General features: G+C 34.1%; 1 protein-coding gene and 1 long non-coding RNA gene across 9 annotated transcripts in view; one reads left to right on the forward strand and one right to left on the reverse strand.

The window, feature by feature from the left end:
* LOC120635684 overlaps window positions 1–19,086 on the reverse strand; it is a 52,952-nt gene extending 33,866 nt beyond the window's left edge. For 5 of the 8 annotated variants that reach the window (XR_005659298.1, XM_039906788.1, XM_039906787.1 and 2 more), the window contains exon 1: window positions 7,724–8,051. Coding sequence is in view for 1 of the 8 variants with exons in the window: in XM_039906790.1 (XP_039762724.1) it covers window positions 15,539–15,597; window positions 16,728–16,755 (87 nt within the window). In the remaining 7 variants the exon portion in view is untranslated. Of the gene's footprint in view, window positions 1–7,679; window positions 7,697–7,723; window positions 8,052–15,538; window positions 15,598–16,727; window positions 16,778–18,975 lie in introns of those variants that run through there. The other 3 variants (XM_039906790.1, XM_039906789.1, XM_039906786.1) reach the window with 3 other exon arrangements.
* On the forward strand, window positions 1,051–2,136 carry LOC120635686. Its single transcript, XR_005659299.1, has 2 exons — window positions 1,051–1,113; window positions 1,937–2,136. It is a non-coding gene; the product is annotated as an uncharacterized LOC120635686 (long non-coding RNA).
* Window positions 19,087–19,782: the final 696 nt, after the last annotated feature.

A 19,782-nucleotide genomic window follows, 5' to 3' on the forward strand; every position in this document is an offset into this window, starting at 1 on the left:
TTTTTAAGTTGGCTAAGACTATTGATGTTCTTCAATACCATTTGATTAAGCGTAGCAGGCGCCGTCGAGCCCGCAGCTTGCTAAGAAACAATGTAGACTACTTTAGGATATTCCCGATGCGGAATTTATAAAAAAAGGAGTTGCTTGGGAAGCAGACTGTAATGAGTCAAGTGTGGGGGCTCGCTCCACTTAGGCATTCCCAAACCACGGTAAGAAAACAACTTTAATTTTCGTTGCTTTTTAATTAAGTATAGTACCTATATCTCAGAATATGTTATGATGGCATGGCTGTAATGCTGGTATTTCTGTTGCAGTTACTGGTAGCACTAGCATTTTATGCATCTGGCTCTAAAAAATAACGATTGGGCAGAGAGCCCCCCACAATGTTTCTCAGATCACTGCCTCAAGAGCTGTGGGACAAATAACGGAGGTGCTTAACACCAAATTTAATACAAAGTGTTAAATGTCCAGAGTGATAAGGATGCCATTAAGGCTAAGTTAAGAAATTATATTTTACCAGTTATATGCTGAGTACTTTACCAAGAAGAATGCTTTTTCAGCTTCTATGAAAAAAATTACTTCAGATATCATAGATGGGACACATGTGGCAATAATAAGGCCAAATGTTCATGTAAGGCAATATTATAACACTAAGGTATTCCATTCCCTAACTGTTATAATAGTAACTTTAATATTGAACTCATATTTTAATATTATGTGATATATCTAGCCAATAATCTTTAGTTTATTTAACAATCTGTGACTCAGATTTAAATATATTGTGCCTGCAACCCAGGCTCTGCTCTTAACTCCAATGTGTGGCAGAGTCACCCACTCAGTCAACACTTAACTCCATTAAATGATAATGGGGCATGAGGTTTTTTTTAGGTATTACTTATTTTAGGTTTTTTTAATTAATTCCAATATAGATTTTTAATTGTCAAGGTTAATATTGGTTGGATTTTCAGGTGAGTTTTTCCTCTGTGGAAAACTATGATGACCACAACTTAAATACTATAGAGGGGAGATACACCACACTACTCTATGCATGAAACTTGTGACTGTATGCAATACAGTAGAGCGCTGTAAAAGTATATTGGAATAATGTTTCAGGTAAAGTAAATAAAATGCTTTAGATAGCATGTTAGGGTCTCCTAGATTGAAAACTGTAGTAAATCATGTACATAGTTTGATGGTCAAGTGTTTTATTTCCAAATATCTTTTTCTGGTAATTGTTTAGAGCAAGTATGCATTGTAATGCATACTTGCTCTAAACAATTGCACTGCTGGCAAGATTGCAGATGCATGTTGTGTTTGGCACAATATAAAAGCCACAACACAATTAAAGCAATTTTTCTGCAAGAGGCATTTAACTTTTGTGTGTTATTAAAATTATTTTTATAAATCTATGAGGAGACAAATAATACAAGTTAATGAAGATAAGACACTGAACAATGATTTTTATTTACAGTAATTTAGTTTACAAATGAATACATGTACAAAATGAAGACTCTTCAGCTGGCTTCCAATAAAAGCAGGAGGATATAATTTTTTCTTTAAATAGCAAATTTCATTTTGAAATCCAAACCTTTATTGTTACCCTTTTTATATTCATTCCAAGAATTATTTATTTTATCTGATGAAATTCCTTATAGATAGAGGACAGAATTCTTCAACAGATAACAGCAAATCACTTTGTTCACGATTAGAGCCGAGTTGGACAGCTCTACTATCACATAAGGACTTGGTTCACAGAGACTTCAACGAGTAAACCAGGGTCTGCTTGAAGGTTGGGCACTGCAGCAGGCTCTTGTCAAAAGACTGTCGACAAAGGCATATATTATAAGAATATATGTTCCAAGGGTTAAACATAGTGTTTTGTCCTATTAATCTATTGTTTTTAATTATTCTACAACTATTTTTTACTGTGTTACAGGGATGCTGGTCACAATTTGTGCAATACCTTAAATGGGTCACAAGTTAATAAAAGATAAAATTTTTAAAAGAAAATAGAATGGAATGAAAACCTCCTAGCTTTAGTTTTAAGTTAAAAAATGTAGTTCGCACCACCATGATAAGTACAAGTTCATAAGCACCTGTGATATGCGTACATGAATAAAGAATTTAAGAATTTTATTGATTTTTTGATTACTCCCCATATTTGTTTTTTTAAATTAAATTACCAGAGATACTGTTGAAAAAACACACCAATTTGATACCTACTTATACTTCATATCATGCTTAAACAGTACAAGATTTCATTACTTACTTTCGCTCTTCTGTGGGAATTTATTTATAAAATTTGAGCGTAGGTACGCAACCCAATGCCGCTTCGCCGGGCAACGTCCGTTATTGGTACAGCCGCAGTGTCCAGGCTGATCTGTCTAACTCTCCAAAAGCAGCGACGAAGTTTGCTTTGTTGAGCATTTCGTTTGTTTTGATTATTCAATTCAATTCAATTCTTGTTTATGGATTGTTTTGATTATAATTTATATATTTTCACTAGCACGAAATAACGTCAATGAAATTTAATGTCAATTCGACAGTTACAGATTAAATATAATTATTTTTGACAAAATTTGGCACACAAAATATTTGTTTTTTGGATTCCTTCGATTGTTTTACTAAATGTGATACAAAGTTCGTCTTTAGAACACAAATCAATAACATTTAAAAATATTTATTATCAAAAATTCGCTTAATTGGACATTATTAATTAATGGTAGTTTTTTAAATTTTACTTCTCAAACACATTTTGAGCAAATGGCAACACTGATTCCCTTTCTACCACAATGCAATTATCATCCAATTACAATCCAATTGTAAGACCATTGTGAATTTAGTAGACTACGAACTTTTGGCACAATGATAATTGGATTGCAATGGAATGGTGTCATAATGACAAATCTTGTAAAATAGCAGACTTGGGGCCCAGGTTGCTTCTTAAATATTTTCTAATGACAATGTGAGATGGTGATAACAAAAAGAACACCCGGCTAAGTTTTTTGTGGGCTTCTTCTAGACCAGGGCGCGTTTGGAAACCTCGTAGCTTTAGTTTTAAATTTCCGATTGTAGTTATCGCCATCGCTACTCACTGCTATGTACACATTTTGTATATAATAACGCATCAAAAGTGCCATCTATGTGCCTATTTGAATATTGAAGTGTTTGACTTTGACTTTATATAAACAAAAAGTCTATATGAACAGTCAACTTACAAGAAATGGTCATAAATTATTGTCATCTGAATATCGTCTGCGAAAGGTACAGAAGTCATTTGTGGAATTGAGTACACGCTTTTATAATATGATTTCTAAGGTAATTAAGGAACTACCAATGCATAAGTTTAAAGAATGTGTTACAGCGAGATTACTATACAATTGATGAATTTCTTAATGACAAGGTTGCTTGGAAGCATCCGGCTCCGCTTTCATCTCTCACAAGATAGAAAAATTTATTGGAAAAGAGCAATTGCTGAGATCCTTGCCGGCTTCTTCTTGGTAGAAGCCGGCAAGGATGTATCGGGACGTATCTTTGCATCGTTCGAGTCCATGAAGGACTGAAGTGTATCGATAATGCAGTCGTATTTTTATCAAAATACCCACCAACTCAATGACACGAACATTGGTTGTTAATATATATTTAATTGTTTCTTGATAGTTAAATAATCACTATTAGCGTATTTTTTCCAAATTTAATCAATTTAACAAAATTTCTGGCCAATATGAAATTAATAATAAATAAATAAATATACTACGACAATACACACACCGCAATCTTGTCCCAAAGTAAGCGTAGCTTGTGTTATGGGTACTAAGACGACTGATGAAAGTTTTTATGAATAATATACATAAATACTTAGAATATACATATAAACACCCAGACACTGACAAACATTCATGCTCATCACACAAATATTTTCCAGTTGTGGGAATCGAACCCACGGCCCTGGGCTCAGTAAGCAGGGTAGGTGCAAACTGCGCAAATCGGCCGTCAAATTATAGTTATCGAAAGCTTTATTATTTATCGGTTTATAAAATTACTGTAACACTAATACACACATCTCCACCTAGCTCCAGAGTTACGGTAGCTTGTGTATTAAGATATTATAGTATAAAGGACTACGTAATCGATAAAAAAGCTTGGGTGGGAATTATTGCTCTAACCAGGCTGCTCTTCTAATAATTTAAGATGACATTGTGAAATGGTGATAACAAAAAAAAAACACCCGGCTAAGTTTGTTGTGGACTACTTCTTAGACCAGGACGCGTTTGGAACCCTCGTAGCTTTAGTTTTAAGGTTACGAATGTGGTTATCGTCATCATCTCACTACCGTGTAATTCTTATGTACGCATCAAAAGTGCCACCTATGGGCCTACTTGAATAAAGATATTTTTGACTTTGACTTTGACTTTAAGATGTCTATGGTTACTAAGACGACTGTTTCATATAAGTACATAAATACTTATAATATACAAATAAACGTCCAGATACCGAAAAACATTAATGTTCATCACACAAACATTGTCCAACCCACAACTCGGAAAGCAGGGTCGTTGCCCACTGCACCAATCGGCCGTCATTATTAGTATCTACGATCGAACTTATCGTATTTTTCTTCGTAACGTGTTTATCAGTGTTTACCGTATACCGTAACATGTTTACGCTTTTCCGGGAAGGCGATTTCGGCCACGTGTTGAAATCCGGCAAAACGCGCGGCCGAGCTGAGCAAATATTGATTCAGTTCGCGTTAAACTGGGGCGAGTTACGCAGTCTTTGGGATATTGTATTTTTTTATCATTCATTTGTAATAAAGGACGAATAGAGGGAAACACAAAAAACTGGAGTAGAATACAAAAGGCTTAAAAGAATTATTAATTAATTAATTAATTAATTACTTAATTTGCCTGGCTTATCGCTTAAAAGCGATCTCTGCCAGGCAACTCTAGGATTTGGACACAACAAGAGCGATTGTATAATAATAACTCGGGTTTTTTTTTGTTAACCTTAAATCCATACGATAAATTAAATGTATGATAATACAAACACAAAATACCAAAACTTGTGGCTTCTTGCTACATTGTATTTTGCACAGACAAGCTAGGTTATTTAAATGACGAGTGCGGTGAATACGCAAGTGAACCCCGTGCTCTCACTTATAGGTCTATCGAGGGACACACAGAGTTTTTAGTGGGTGCAAGTCCCACATAACTACTCCGTTTCCCTCAACAGAGTGGTATGCGTTAGGCATTTTCTCTGTATTAAAAAAAAAAAAAAAAAAAGGTTATTTAACTGACAATTTAATCTAAAATTTGACTTGACATCTTTGACTATTATTATAATTTCGATATCTCCTGACATAGGTGCTGATTTCAACAATATACGTTAAGTTAGAAAAAAAAATAAACACTAATCTTTTCCCGTCCCTCCACATTAATAAAATATCCATAGATATTGATTTAATATTGATGATTTATTTGTGAAAACTTTCTAACAGTTCACGATTTTTCAACTACATCGGAATGCTTTTTGTAATGCAAATTTATTTAGAGTGCAAATATTTTGTTAGAAAGTTAAACTTTCAACTTTCAATTTCGATATTTATGTATGAATTTTATTAATTTTAATTGATGCCCAATTATTATTAAACTCTTTATTTGTATACCACAACATTAACATATATACAATATAATAAAAACAGAAACATATTGAAAGAAGCAGAATACAAAAGGTGGCCTTATCACTTAATAGCGATCTCTGCCAGGCAACCTTAGAATTAGTAAAAAAAGAAATCCCAATCATATGAAGAAATATACATATATATCAACAACACATACATCACCATCTAGACCCAAACTAAGCATAGCTTGTGTTACGGGCACTAAGATGACTAATGAATATTTTTATGAATAATATACATAAATACTTAGAATATACATATGAACAACCAGACTCAGTAAAACACTCATATTGATAACACAAAACTTTCCCAGTCGTGGGAATCAAACCCACAGCCTTGGACTCAGAATGCAGGATCATATATCAATGCGCAATATGATATTCAGTTGGGCACATTTTTATTAATTCAAGCATTAAAATATCCCTTGCTTTAATGGTGAAAACGGTTTAATTAGGTGAATTGTACATTATGAATATTGAAGAAATAGGTTTACCGGTTTTTCTGAGTCAACTATTTTGCAGTCTGTGACTATAGACTATAGACTATATTAAATAATATTTTCATTATTTTTGTGCAAAAAGTCAAAAGTCAAAAAGTCAAAAATATCTTTATTCAAGTAGGCCCATAGGTGGCACTTTTGATGCGAACATAAGAATTACACGGTAGTGAGATGATGGCGATAACCACATTCGTAAACTTAAAACTAAAGCTACGAGGGTTCCAAACTCGTCCTGGTCTAAGAAGAAGCCCACAACAAACTTAGCCGGGTGTTTTTTTTTGTTATCACCATCTCACAATGTCATTTTAAATTATTAGAAGAGCAACCTGGTTAGAGCAATAATTTACACCCAAGCTTTTTTATAGTTTACATAGTCCTTTATACTATAATAGGACTTTTCTATAAGCTTACGTTTAATACAAACTTTGAACTTTTTAAGAGACATCTCCAAGATGTCAATTGGTAGTTTATTGTAGAATTGTATGCAATTTCCTTTAAACGAATTATGAATTTTATGTAACCTAGTAAATAGCACTGTAAGTTTATTCTTACTTCTAATGTTTAAATTATTGCAGTCACATTTTTTCTTAAATTTAGAAATGTTTGCACATGTTACTGTTTTGTTGGTCTAGGTTTTTAGTTAGTCTTACGTAAAGATTGACATAAAATGCATTATTCTGGCTTATTATTATATATGGTGATAGCCCATTGGGCAGGACGTCAACTTCACTTTTGGGAGGGCAAGATTGAATCCCAGCAACTCCAACTTTTCAATTTAGAGACGTTATAAGCAATTAAAATATAACTTGCTTCAACTGTGAATAAAAACACGATAATGTTCTCAAAGGTGTGTGAAGTCCAGTGGCAAGTGTAGGGTTTTTGACCAGGGTGTGCATAAAGCAGGTATTTGAATAATTTGGTAAATAATTTGGGTATGCAGTGCTTTGGTGCATGTATGAAGTGCACACCACTGGTGAAGTCCACCAATCTGCACTGGGCCAGCATGGTGGACTACAGCCTTAACCCCTTCTTACTGTGGGAGGAGACCCGTATGCTTTAGCAGGCTGGTAAAAGGTTGACATGATGATGATTGTAAAAGAGATTGATTTATATAGCTATATATGTGATAGTTATATATGGCTATAAGGTGTTATTTAATGTAGAACGTAATATTTAAGTAACTATAACAAATGTTGAATTTTATGACCTGGTTTCCAAATACAATTATTTCAGGCTGATATCATACGATTACTATTTAAATATAGCGTATGTTTCTTCCAAAGAAAATAGCTTTCTTAAGGTTAAAGAATTATTAAAATTGCTTCAGGTGTTTTAAAGTTTATCGAAAGAAACAAACAAACAAATCTTTGCTCTTAACAAAATAATTATAGAAGTAGAAGTTGATTCGTTTCTCATAATGAAACTTCATTATTAAAAAACATTACCTAAGAGATTTTAAAGCTGAGGTTGAACAACAAATGAAAAATATATAAAACAAACCGATTGCATTCCAAATTCAAATCCAAATAGAAACAACATTTCACCTTTTTACTTTTTAAAAGCTTTATCGAAAGCACTTGACTCTTGCAAAAGCGCTACGAAAAGAAACAAACACAGATGACGTCAGAACACAAATAGGTCAATTCACAACTTCACACTTGGATTTCACGTTCGCACTTTTTGAATTCCGAACAATAACTTTTTCCGAACACACGAGTCAAACTCCGCGGTGCCGTTCTAACAACTTTATGTTAAACTGCTTAATTCAAAATTAATTATAGCAACACAACACTCTCGCTTAGTTACTGGAGGTTTATTTATATTTTACGCAATGACATTTAATTTGACGCATAGTCGACTACGTTGCGAAGTCGCGCCGAATGGAATGGCGCATTCCTATTAGTGTTGTCAGCGTACGGAATTGTTTTGCCAATTTATTAATTTCTATTCGATGACTTTATTTATTTTTTATTTATTCACTTGCATCCATGCCTTAACATAGTCATGAGGCCCTGTCAGAACGTAGCAATAAAAAACAGTTTGACCCTTATAATTATTATAAACACACGATTTCCGTCTTAAGATTCTAATTAGTGTCAGTAGAAATATATATCAGATGTCAGAATAATTGGTTAGTATTAAAGATCGTCAAGTTAATAAATCTATTATAATATCAAAAAATAATTGCTCAGCCAATTTTTTAGTCAATAAATTATAATTAAAAATTACTGTCATCTGTCATGAAAATCAATTGAAGGCGATTATTTAATTTTATATAACATAATATTGGTGTATATGTATTTATTATTTGTTATTATCTACTTATACAATATACAAGCGATTAGAAAATGCATTTCGTGATTTTGAGCTTATCGTGGTACTGCGATCTGATCTGATTTTAAACATGCATTTTATAATGAAAACGCGCTACTTTTTTTTCTTACTATCGGTTCCTCGCGAATTTGTTTGCGTATAAATCAACCTTAAAAGATAGGCATATGCTGTCGCGGGCTTTGTTTTACATGATTTTATCGAAACTTTAACCGTTTACGCAGAGCATGCAGCGAAAGCTTTCAACAGAAGAAAAAAACAATTTTTAAACATGCTCCTATTGGTCTTAGCGTGATGATATATAGCCTATAGCCTTCCTCGATAAATGGGCTATCCAACACTGAAATAATTTTTCAAATCGTACCAGTAGTTGTTGAGATAATCGCGAAGTCAAAAAACAAACAAACTATTAATTATTATATTTTAGTATAAGATAAAGATTTTGAAATACAAAACAGACTAGTAAGTCAGAAGGAATTGCCAGTTCCGTCTACCTTTTTTTAACAAGCCATTAATTAAGTGGCTAATAATTTTCTTCGGTAAAAGTGCGGTTATTCATTTTAAGGATTGTATAATGTGCAGTAAAGTTCTTATTTAATAAGCTTCATGTTTTTATAAATAAATTTAAATATAAATAAATATTGTCATAGAAACAAATTTCACTTTTTTTATTCATTTTAGGGCGAGACTCAGAAAGAAGTACTTTCGTTGATATAAAAATATTAATATTATCTTAAAGTATTTCTTGTTTTTCTCAAAAGTTCAGACTTCATCATCAGATTAGCATTATTACACTGTCACTAGAGCAACATGGGTGCGTCAAATAAGCTTTATCAGATTCTAGTAAGTGCTTAAAAGCACACGTACGAACTACGATATAATTCAAATAACAAACAAAAATACAAATCCACTATCTAATGTTGATATTTCCCTAAAAAATGGGTAAATTAAATCTACGACAACATTGCTTAATGTCACTACCGTTTTACAAAGTGACACTTGTAGCGTTACCAAGATCTCACTATTCGATTGAAACACGTAAATACAACTTTTATAACCTTTTGATATGAGGCTTTTTCTATTTAATTAATCATGAGATCAGAGCATGAACGTGACGTTTAAATCTTAAAACATTTGTTGTGACAATATTTTAAATATAAAGTTTTAAGTTAGACCGCAATAAACGCCCATTTTGTTTTATTTATTTATTACATTATTTTCATTTGTACAATTTTGTTTATACAACGTGTAAATAAAAAACAGAAGTAATACTTCACAGGCTTCAGAGGTACATTATTTGACGTATCTGTGAAACCGAAAACTTAATAGTTTTTGAGTAAACCACTGCCATAGTTTTTACTGAAAGAAATAAGATAGAGCCCTAATTTCACATGCAAAATTTAAATCAAGTGACTCCTGTCTCTTCATTAGGTACGTGTTGCATATCGTAGGTACTATTTTTTATTTATTTATTCTATTTATACTCTTTTTTATATACACCAATCAGAAAAACGAAAAAAAAAGAACAAACATTTGAAGAAAGAAGCAGGATACAAAAGGCGGCCTTATCGCTAAGTACCTATGCTACTTAGCGATGTCGGTCTTTATCTACAATAGGGTTGTCGTAAGTGACCACTTAGAATGTTTGAAATTAGTTTGTATGGACAAATAAATATGCTTCTATTGATTTAATATTTTTACAGATTCCTTACGAAATATACTTATGCATTCTTCAACATTATTTCCTAATTCGGTTACACCAATCCGCGCAACTAGGCTCTTTGGTTGCCTCTTATCTCAGTGACAGAACCCAAAGGGTTTGCATAAAAGACATTAAGTCGCAGGGGTCGGCTACGTCAATGGGTGTCCCACAGGGTTCAATCTTGGGTCCCTTTCTATTTTTGGTGTATATAAATGATCTACCACACCATGTCAGTGAAACCTGTGACATTGTACTGTTTGCTGATGATACATCTCTAATTTTTAAAACTGATAGAGGTAGAGAAAACTCTGACGATGTAAGCCGTGCTATGTCGCATGTGTCGCACTGGTTTACTGTCAATAATTTACTTTTAAATGCAAAAAAAACTAAGTGTGTGGAATTTATTTTACCAAATGTAAAGAAAGTTAATTAAAATATAATAATAAATGGAGAATCACTAAAAATGGAAGATTCCACAGTTTTTCTGGGCATGACCTTGGATTGTAAGCTTCAGTGGGGTACCCATATAGATACACTAGCAGGTAAACTAAGCTCGGCTGCCTACGCCGTCAGGAAAATTAGACAGATAACTGACGTAGAAACAGCAAGACTTGTTTACTTCGCGTACTTTCATAGTGTGATGTCTTACGGGATCTTATTATGGGGCAAAGCTGCTGATATTGAAACTATATTCATATTGCAGAAAAGAGCTGTACGGTCAATATATAAACTTAAATCACGTGAATCCCTCCGTAGCCTCACAATACATTTATAACAATATAGTATTTGTAAGACAACATATTAGTCTTTATAAACAAAAAGTGGATATAAACAGTCGACTTACAAGAAATGGTCATAAATTAGTGACATCTGCATATCGTCTGCGAAAGGTGCAGAAGTCATTTGTGGGATTGAGTATACGCTTTTATAATATGATTCCTAAGGTAATTTTGGACCTACCAATGCATAAGTATAAAGAATGTGTTAAAACACATTTATTACAGCGAGGTTATTATACAATTGATGAGTTTCTTAATGACAAGGTTGCTTGGAAGCATCCGGCTCCGCTTTCATCTCTCACAAGATAGAAAAATGAATGTTAAAATATAAAATGTAAATTTTTGATGTTGGAAAAGAGCAACTGCTGAGTTTCTTGCCGGCTTCTTCTCGGTAGAATCTGCCTTTCGAACCGGTGGTAGAGTCACTACACACGGACAGACTTGACGTTTCAAAAGTGCTTGTATTAGGCCTACTTGAAATAAATGAATTTTGAATTTTGAATTTAGGCGTGTGAAGTCCACCAATCCTCACAGGGCCAACATAGTTTTACCTTCTCTTTGTGGGAGGACCCGTGCCATCTAGACGGCCGATTGACGCAGTTTGCAGCGAACCTACTTTCTGAGCCCAAGGCCGTGGGTTCGACTGGAAAATGTTTGTGTCATGATCATGAATGTTTTTCAGTGTCTGGGTGTTTATATATATGTATATACTTTAAGTATTCATAAAAATATTCATTAGCCATCTTAGTACCCATAACACAAGCTACGCTTACTTTGGGGCTAGATGACGATGGTGTGTATTGTCGTAGTATATTTATATTCATTATGGTCATATTTATATTATCAAAATTAAGCTTAATTTTGATAATATATCATGGATTTCCGCAAAGTAACTAACTATAACTAACTATCCTACTAAGTAACTATCCAATATTGTCATATTTATCTAATGGGCCGGTAATGGGTCGATATGATGACAGTGACTTTAGTGAGTGAAAGTAAGTGAAAGTATCGTGGTATAATAGTGAGTTAGGGACTCATGGTAGAGGCCCTCTAACTAGGGCTGCCTACGCATAAGACTGTGAATAAGTAATGTCTGCATAGTTTCCAAGGTTTCTTAATTCTTAGACAGTTGAAGATTTCGGGGTGTTACAGTACGGCCGTTGATATAAAGCGTTCCTGACTCGTAAAGTACTGTACGATGCAACTGTGATCACGACTAAGAAACCGTGAGCTATCTTTGCGCCGTCTGAGTCTTATGCTGAAGACTAAAGGTTAACGATAATGCACCCGTATTTATATCCAAATACCGTTTAACATTGACCGTGAATCGAATATTTTTTTATTTGACGGCCGACTGGCGCAGTTTGCAGCAACCCTGCTTTCTGAGCCCAGGGCCGTGGGTTCGATTCCCACTACTGGAAAATGTTTGTGTGATGAGCATGAATGTTTGTCAGTGTCTGGGTATTTATATGTATATTCTAAGTATTTATGTATATTATTCATAAAAATATTCATCAGTCGTCTTAGTACCCATAACACAAGCTACGCTTACTTTGGGGCTAGATGGCGGTGTGTGTATTGTCGTAGTATATTTATTTATTTATTTATAAATATAATTTTTAATTATATCATGAAACTAGCGGACCCGCGCGACTTTGTCCGCGAATGAATCGACTTAAAAAAAACGTTTGTTGTCGCGGACTGTTTTATAGAACTTCAAAGAAACAACAATTCCGACGATCCCAATATACTTACTACATACTTCTGTCGTTTGGCGTAACGTTTACCGTTCACGCATCGCACGCATCAGAATCTCTCAAAAAGGATATTTATAGCCATAATTGTTACTACAAATCAAAAAAAAAACAGAAATAATTATTAAAATCGGTGCAAATTTAACGGAGATATGCAGTAAAATTGATAAAAGTTTTATCCCATTTCCCGGAGGAAACTTATTGTTTATCGAGATAAAAAGTATCCTATATGTTGACCCGGGATATCAGCTACCATTATACCAAATTTTATTAAAATCCGTTCAGTAGTTTTCACGTGATGCCCGGACAGACAGACAGACAGACAAAAATTTAATAAAAATCTGTTTTGGACTCAGTATCGATTATAAAGCATCCCCCGGTCAAAATTTTAGTGGAGATTTTCTTCATTTTATATAATTTCGTCATTCGACGGCCGATTGGCGTAGTGGGCAGCGGCCCTGCTTTCTGAGTCCAAGGCCGTGGGTTCGATTTCCACAACTGGAAAATTTTTGTGTGGTGAACATGAATGTTTTTCAGTGTCTGGGTGTTTATATGTATATTATAAGTATTTATGTATATTATTCATAAAAATATTCATCACTTATCTTGTCCCGTATCCTGTTTGTACCTGCGAAGTGTATTCGCAGAACTATAATTTCGAAACTTCTCTTGTGCCAACCCTATTTAGTGGAAAGCGCGTCCGTTCCTTACACGAAAATAAACCAAGATGGCCGCCGGAGTGTCAATAAAAATGACTTCCGTCCTTAATTGACCGCGTTTAATTAAAGTTACAAATGGCGAGATCCAATGTCAGCATCTGTTAACGCCTATCTTTTTTATATGTATCTGTGCATTTTAATTGACTTAACTAGATAAATGTAGTCCTTTTGCTCAAATAGTTGGTGCTATTTGGAAGCGGCTGCCATCTCTTGCCGTAAGGTGGGCGTCAGCTACTTCAAAGACTCAGCACTGTACAACTGCCGGTCGATTGGCGCAGTGGGCAGCAACCCTGCTTTCCGAGTCCAAGGCTGTTGATTCCCAAAACTAGAAAATGTTTGTTTGATGAACATCAACGTTTTTCAGTGTCTGGGTGTTTATCTGTATATTCTAAGTATTTATGTATATTATTCACAAAAATATTCATCAGACATCTTAGTACCCATAACACTTTGGGGCTAGATGGCGATGCTTGTATTGCCGTAGTATATTTATTTATTTATTTACACCTACGGGGTATATTATTGCGTCCCGATTCGGAGGATTCAGATGACTAATACTTAGTATTTTGTTTTTTTTTTTTTTTTAATTTAATAATATAGTCAAAGTCAAAGTCAAAGTCAAAAATATCTTTATTCAAGTAGGCCCATAGGTGGCACTTTTGATGCGTACATAAGAATTACACGGTAGTGAGATGATGGCGATAACCACATTCGTAAACTTAAAACTAAAGCTTGTAGCTTTAGTTTTAAGGTTCCAAACGCGTCCTGGTCTAAGAAGAAGCCCACAACAAACTTAGCCGGGTGTTTTTTTTTTGTTATCACCATCTCACAATGTCATTTTAAATTATTAGAAGAGCAACCTGGTTAGAGCAATAATTTACACCCAAGCTTTTTTATAGTTTACATAGTCCTTTATACTATAATAGGACTTTTCTATAAGCTTACGTTTAATACAATTTTTTAAGTATAGTAGATACTTCTGAATTTCTATAATTCTAAAACATCATAGACCGACTTAACAAAATTAGGCATCACGCTTTCTCTGATCGCCGCTTTAAAACTTATAATGAACTAGTTATCGTGGAAAATTTTAATATGATATTCTATGATCCCTGAATTACCTATCACACTGTAAAACCATGTCGGACTCTTACTCTGTGAAATGCAAAAACAAATATATCTCACGGAAACCATATATTTTTTGGGGATGAAACAAAGCCTATACGCTATTTCACATTAGATTTCATGTGCGAAATTTCATCCAGTCCTTTAAGCCATTCTGGGAGTGATTGAGTAAAAAACATCCATCCATCCAAACTTACGCCATTTTAATATTGGTGAAGATAAGAAAAAATAGGTCACAATCATAAGATACATCGCCAGTTGAGTATACAACAATATACCTAATTGGGAATATAAATTGTGACCGAAATCGCATATCACTTAAACTCTGCATGATCAATGGAAATTAAACTCGAAATCGAAGGCACTAAAGTTCATTTTTATTCGAAGCGGATAGTTACACAGCTTGTCTATGCTATAGCAATGGCCGACGCTTTGAACATTTGGCGGGAAATAAAAATAACATTGCGGGTGTAATCCGTGACGTAGATACCAACTAGATACCCATTTGTTTGTGTAACCATGTAGAATGTAAACAAAATGTTTAATTATAACAATCTCCGTTCCGGTATAATAGTTGTTTTTTTCCACGTGCTTCAGTTTTTTTTTTTTTTATAAACAATAAAAAACACAGGCACAATGGTCGTTTTATTTTTGAAGTGAAACTTCTTTAGGCGCGACTAGGGAGTAACTCAGAATTTTCGACGTAAGCGTTACTTCCGTCAGACGTCTGTGTAGTTTCCGCAATTAAAAAATAATAATTTTTATTGGCCGTAAGCATGTCGTAAGTATATGTCATATACTCCACGCTTCTTGACTTATACGCTAGCTAGTGGCAAATATCACCCAGGTTATAAGAATTAGGAAACACAGAAAAAGGGAGGGTGTTCCGAACTCCACCCATCCGTATAAGAAAATGGCATGGTAAAATAAATAATATAAGACTCGCCTCTTCTTGCTGGCTTAGTGAAGAGCGGCTTCCCCATTCGTCCCAGCTCTCTTTTTCACCTGTCAAAAGAATATTTAATTCTGTACATTAATTATTATATGGTTTAAGATATATATCTCTCAAAAGAATTACAAAAAGATCGCTTAGTTGAGAAAACATTAAACTTAAAACTAAAACGTGTTGTGAGCGTACACAATAGAAGGTACATATAAATCTTTACACTATAATCTATAAAGCATAACTTAATGTATCTGAAAGAAAATGTTCGTACAATCGGGTAGTTCCACAAATATAACCGAGCAAAAACATACGACTAAAACAAAGATCATCGTTTACTGGAAACTACTTATACTGACATGTTATTTAGCAAGTAGAGTATTAATTTTTTTTTTTTTAAATAATTGTAGATTTAGTTTCTTTTATATCAGATGGTAGTTATAATTTATAAATTATGTATGTAGTAGACTAAGCAGCTTTCGCTGATTTTATATCATTTCTTGTGCTTTTTCTCTTTTTGATGTCGGCCCAGTCTATTCCTAAACTGATTCAGTCACAACATGTTCAGGCAAGACATTCCACATTTGTGTAACTCTATTGCTGATAAACTGCTTGGAAGGATTAGAAGATGCCGGCCAATATCCAAGTTTATTAATAAAAGATTAATTGTGTCTCAAAGTGTCTCATTGTAATATGGACCTTTGAAAAAGTAGATCGAAACTGCAACGTTTCCTACTAGATGACGCTACAGTCGCTATAAGACTGATGTGAAAAGGCTTATAATAATTTAAGGCCGTAGCTTAATTGGAAAAAGCGCTCAGGCCGCGATTGCCAGAGATTCGCAGGTTCAAATCCTGTCGTTTCCGAAAATTTTTATATGCATTTCAAATTTATAAAATTTATAATTCCTCCAAGTGTAGGTTACTAATAAAAATAATAAAACTGCCATACTTCCTAACAGGTTAGCCCGCTTCCATCTTAGACTGTATCAAGTGAGATCAAGGGCTAACGAGTAGTGCAATAAATAAATAATAATAAATAATGAGTTTGTGATCGCAGTGGATGCTAGAATTAGCATCATCTGTGTGAAGAGGAGGGGTTGTGACCATTGTATTCTGATCTGCACCAAACAGCATGTCTCTTACAAATCTAGTTTAAAAAGTGATTCTGTTACTGGAACGGTAGTACTTACAATAGCTTGCTTCACTGGTTTCCTCCATCGTGCTAACTTGAATACATCTCCTGTAAATGGAACAAAAATGTTTAATTAGATGCAACAATTTGTTTCACTTTAGTGTGCGTTGATACAATGTGTAAATGAAAGAGAATACTTCAGGGGCTTTAGAAGTACTTTATTTACCGTCTCTGAGAGTCTCTTTTAAAGTTTGTATTAAACGTAAGCTTATAGAAAAGTCCTATTATAGTATAAAGGACTACGTAAACGATAAAAAAGCTTGGGTGTTAATTATTGCTCTAACCAGGTTGCTCTTCTAATAATTTAAAATTACATTGTGAGATGGTGATAACAAAAAAAAAAAACACCCGGCTAAGTTTGTTGTGGGCTTCTTCTTAGACCGGGACGCGTTTGGAACCCTCGTAGCTTTAGTTTTAAGTTTACGAATGTGGTTATCGCCATCATCTCACTACCGTGTAATTCTTATGTACGCATCAAAAGTGTCACCTATGGGCCTACTTGAATAAAGATATTTTTGACTTTGACTTTGACTTTGACTTTGAGACTTATCTGTGAAACCGAAACGATAATAGTTTTTGAGTAAACCACTGCCATAGTTTTTACTAAAAGTAATCAGAGACAGCCCTAATGCCACATACAAAAGTTAAATCAAGTGGCTCCTCTCACATTATTAGGTACACTTGGTTAGTGTAGGTACTATGCACGTGTTGTTCTTTATCTTCAATAGGGTTGTCATAAGTAAACACTGAGAATGTTTTTAATTGACTTGTAATAAAATCTGCTCTGTAAAATCCTACGGTTAACTCATCATATGGTTATCCTGTGCACCAGTATGGTGCTCTTTTAACAATTAGCTAGCTTAGGTGGGTTTATCTGTTTGTCTGATTTAAATATTGGATGGAAGCAGGCATTACTTTGCAGAATTCCATGAGATATTATGGAAGTTGAGCTTAATTTGCTATACTCCGTAATAAGCAGATCCGTATCTTTACACTCCACACCAAACAGATCTTTGGAGCGTTTTGCTCCAAAAGCAAAGCATCCTCAGGTGATGTTGACTTTACAATGAATGTTAAGATTAACTAGATAACTAACCATTTAATTCATAACAACTAAATTAAACTTAAACATTGTAAAGTCAACATCTCCTGCATGGCTTGCTCAGAGGATGCTCCGGTTCCGCAGCGAAACATGCATAGAGGGTACAGCAAATTAAGCTTAATTTTCATATGTTTGACATTCACAGGTTGGTATGTCCGGGGAAGTACTAACCCATGCTTATTACTGCCGTTAAGCATCCAGTGGCGTGCACTTCAAACATGCACAAAAGCACTGCTTACCCTAAAATTGATATAGTGACTCTTGTAGAAGGAGGATTTTTGCCATTTATATTAAATTTTCCTGCTGTATGCATAACCTGGTAAGAAACCCAGTGCACGCCACTGTAAGCAGCATGGTTGCAACGGCGTGTTCAGGTCTAAAGGGTGCAGTTTGTTTTATTAAAGACACATGTGGCTTAACACCTACGTCTCAGATTGATGGACACAGGGCGGCATGTCGCGTGACGTGCTCCTTGCATACCCTGCGAAGTGTTGCTCTTTTTATAGGCAATAGTTTTGCATTGGTTTTGTCAATCAAGTATTACTATAAAAAAAAAGTGTAGACGATTATCCTAGAAGTAGTCTGAGCTATTAGTTACCGCAGTAAGTAATAATATTTATTGTGTAGATATATTACCAAAATTAAATTATGAATATCGTTTATAATATTTTAAAAGGAACTATGGAAATAATAATTACAAACTAAAATTAACATTTATATTAAATATAAGCCGTCGAACTTTTCGCTTATGGGCATGGTACCCAAAATGCTGGCGCTATTGCCCCTTTGTATAGCTAGACTTAGCCGTTGGGCTAAATAAGCGCCAGCTCTTGGGTCACCAGACGCAATTCGTAAGGACCAATTTTTGTGACACTATGTTAATAAAAATAGATAATAATATTGTACTTGTAGATATATAATATTGCGGAAAAATCTAGAAGATTAAAGTTAACAAAGGCTAGCAGTTCAATAATTAGACGATAAATAACAATCACACAAACCTACACATTTTTATGCGAATTTCATTTTACACTCTATTTAGGTTGGTAAGTTTAAAAAATATATTTATTAGCCGGATATTTAAAAATATAACTCAATCTATATCTAAGAATTAGTATGGAATCTAATTTAGATTTATACTTACTATAAATAGTCACTTTTTGAGAAATCACAGTTAAAAAGTCAATTTTGTTTTGATTAAAGTTCAACACTTATTTAAATATGTATTTTAAAAATTGAATCACTTTGCGGGCTAACACGCCCACTTTTGAATATATGAAATAGTTAAAAATTACTGTACTTATTTATTTTAAACGCGTATTAATAATTAAAATGGCACATTTTAAGACACATTTAATTTATGATTCATCAAACAAAACAATATTTCTTTCATACATTTAGATATCACGATATATTTCTGTAAGTTCATTGTACTCTAGCTACGGGGCTTTTTTTTTATAAACTGTATTTTCCGCTTCGGATTCTACCCTTTCTGAGCCATAGAATACACAGATAAAATATTACGTAAAAATAATTTAATCTTGTCTTTTCTTAAATGACCGTACAAGGGAACTTTTGTGAATCCCAAAAGTTTCCCTGACAGCTTTCGGGCATGGTGGTCAATCCCCATTGAGATTTAACAACTACTAATGGTTCGATGGGACGGCAGTTCCGACTCAACTAGAAAGAGATAAGGTGCGGAACCGACAGCTTAACGTGTCCGAGGCAGGGTTGGTACTAACAATTTCTTGATAGGAACACCCAATACTATTCATTTGCACGACCTGGGGATCGAACCCAGGGCCTAGGTATCTGCTGGCGAAAATGCTCACTAGTAGGCCAACGGGACATTTAAAAAGGTAAAGAAAAAATTAACACTACATCCAGTCCATGGAGCAAATTATTTTTAATTCTTCCAAAGAGAATATAAACACTAAGTCATAGTGATTTC

The sequence above is a fragment of the Pararge aegeria genome, chromosome 27, assembly GCF_905163445.1.
Source record: "Pararge aegeria chromosome 27, ilParAegt1.1, whole genome shotgun sequence".
NCBI lineage: Eukaryota > Metazoa > Arthropoda > Insecta > Lepidoptera > Nymphalidae > Pararge > Pararge aegeria.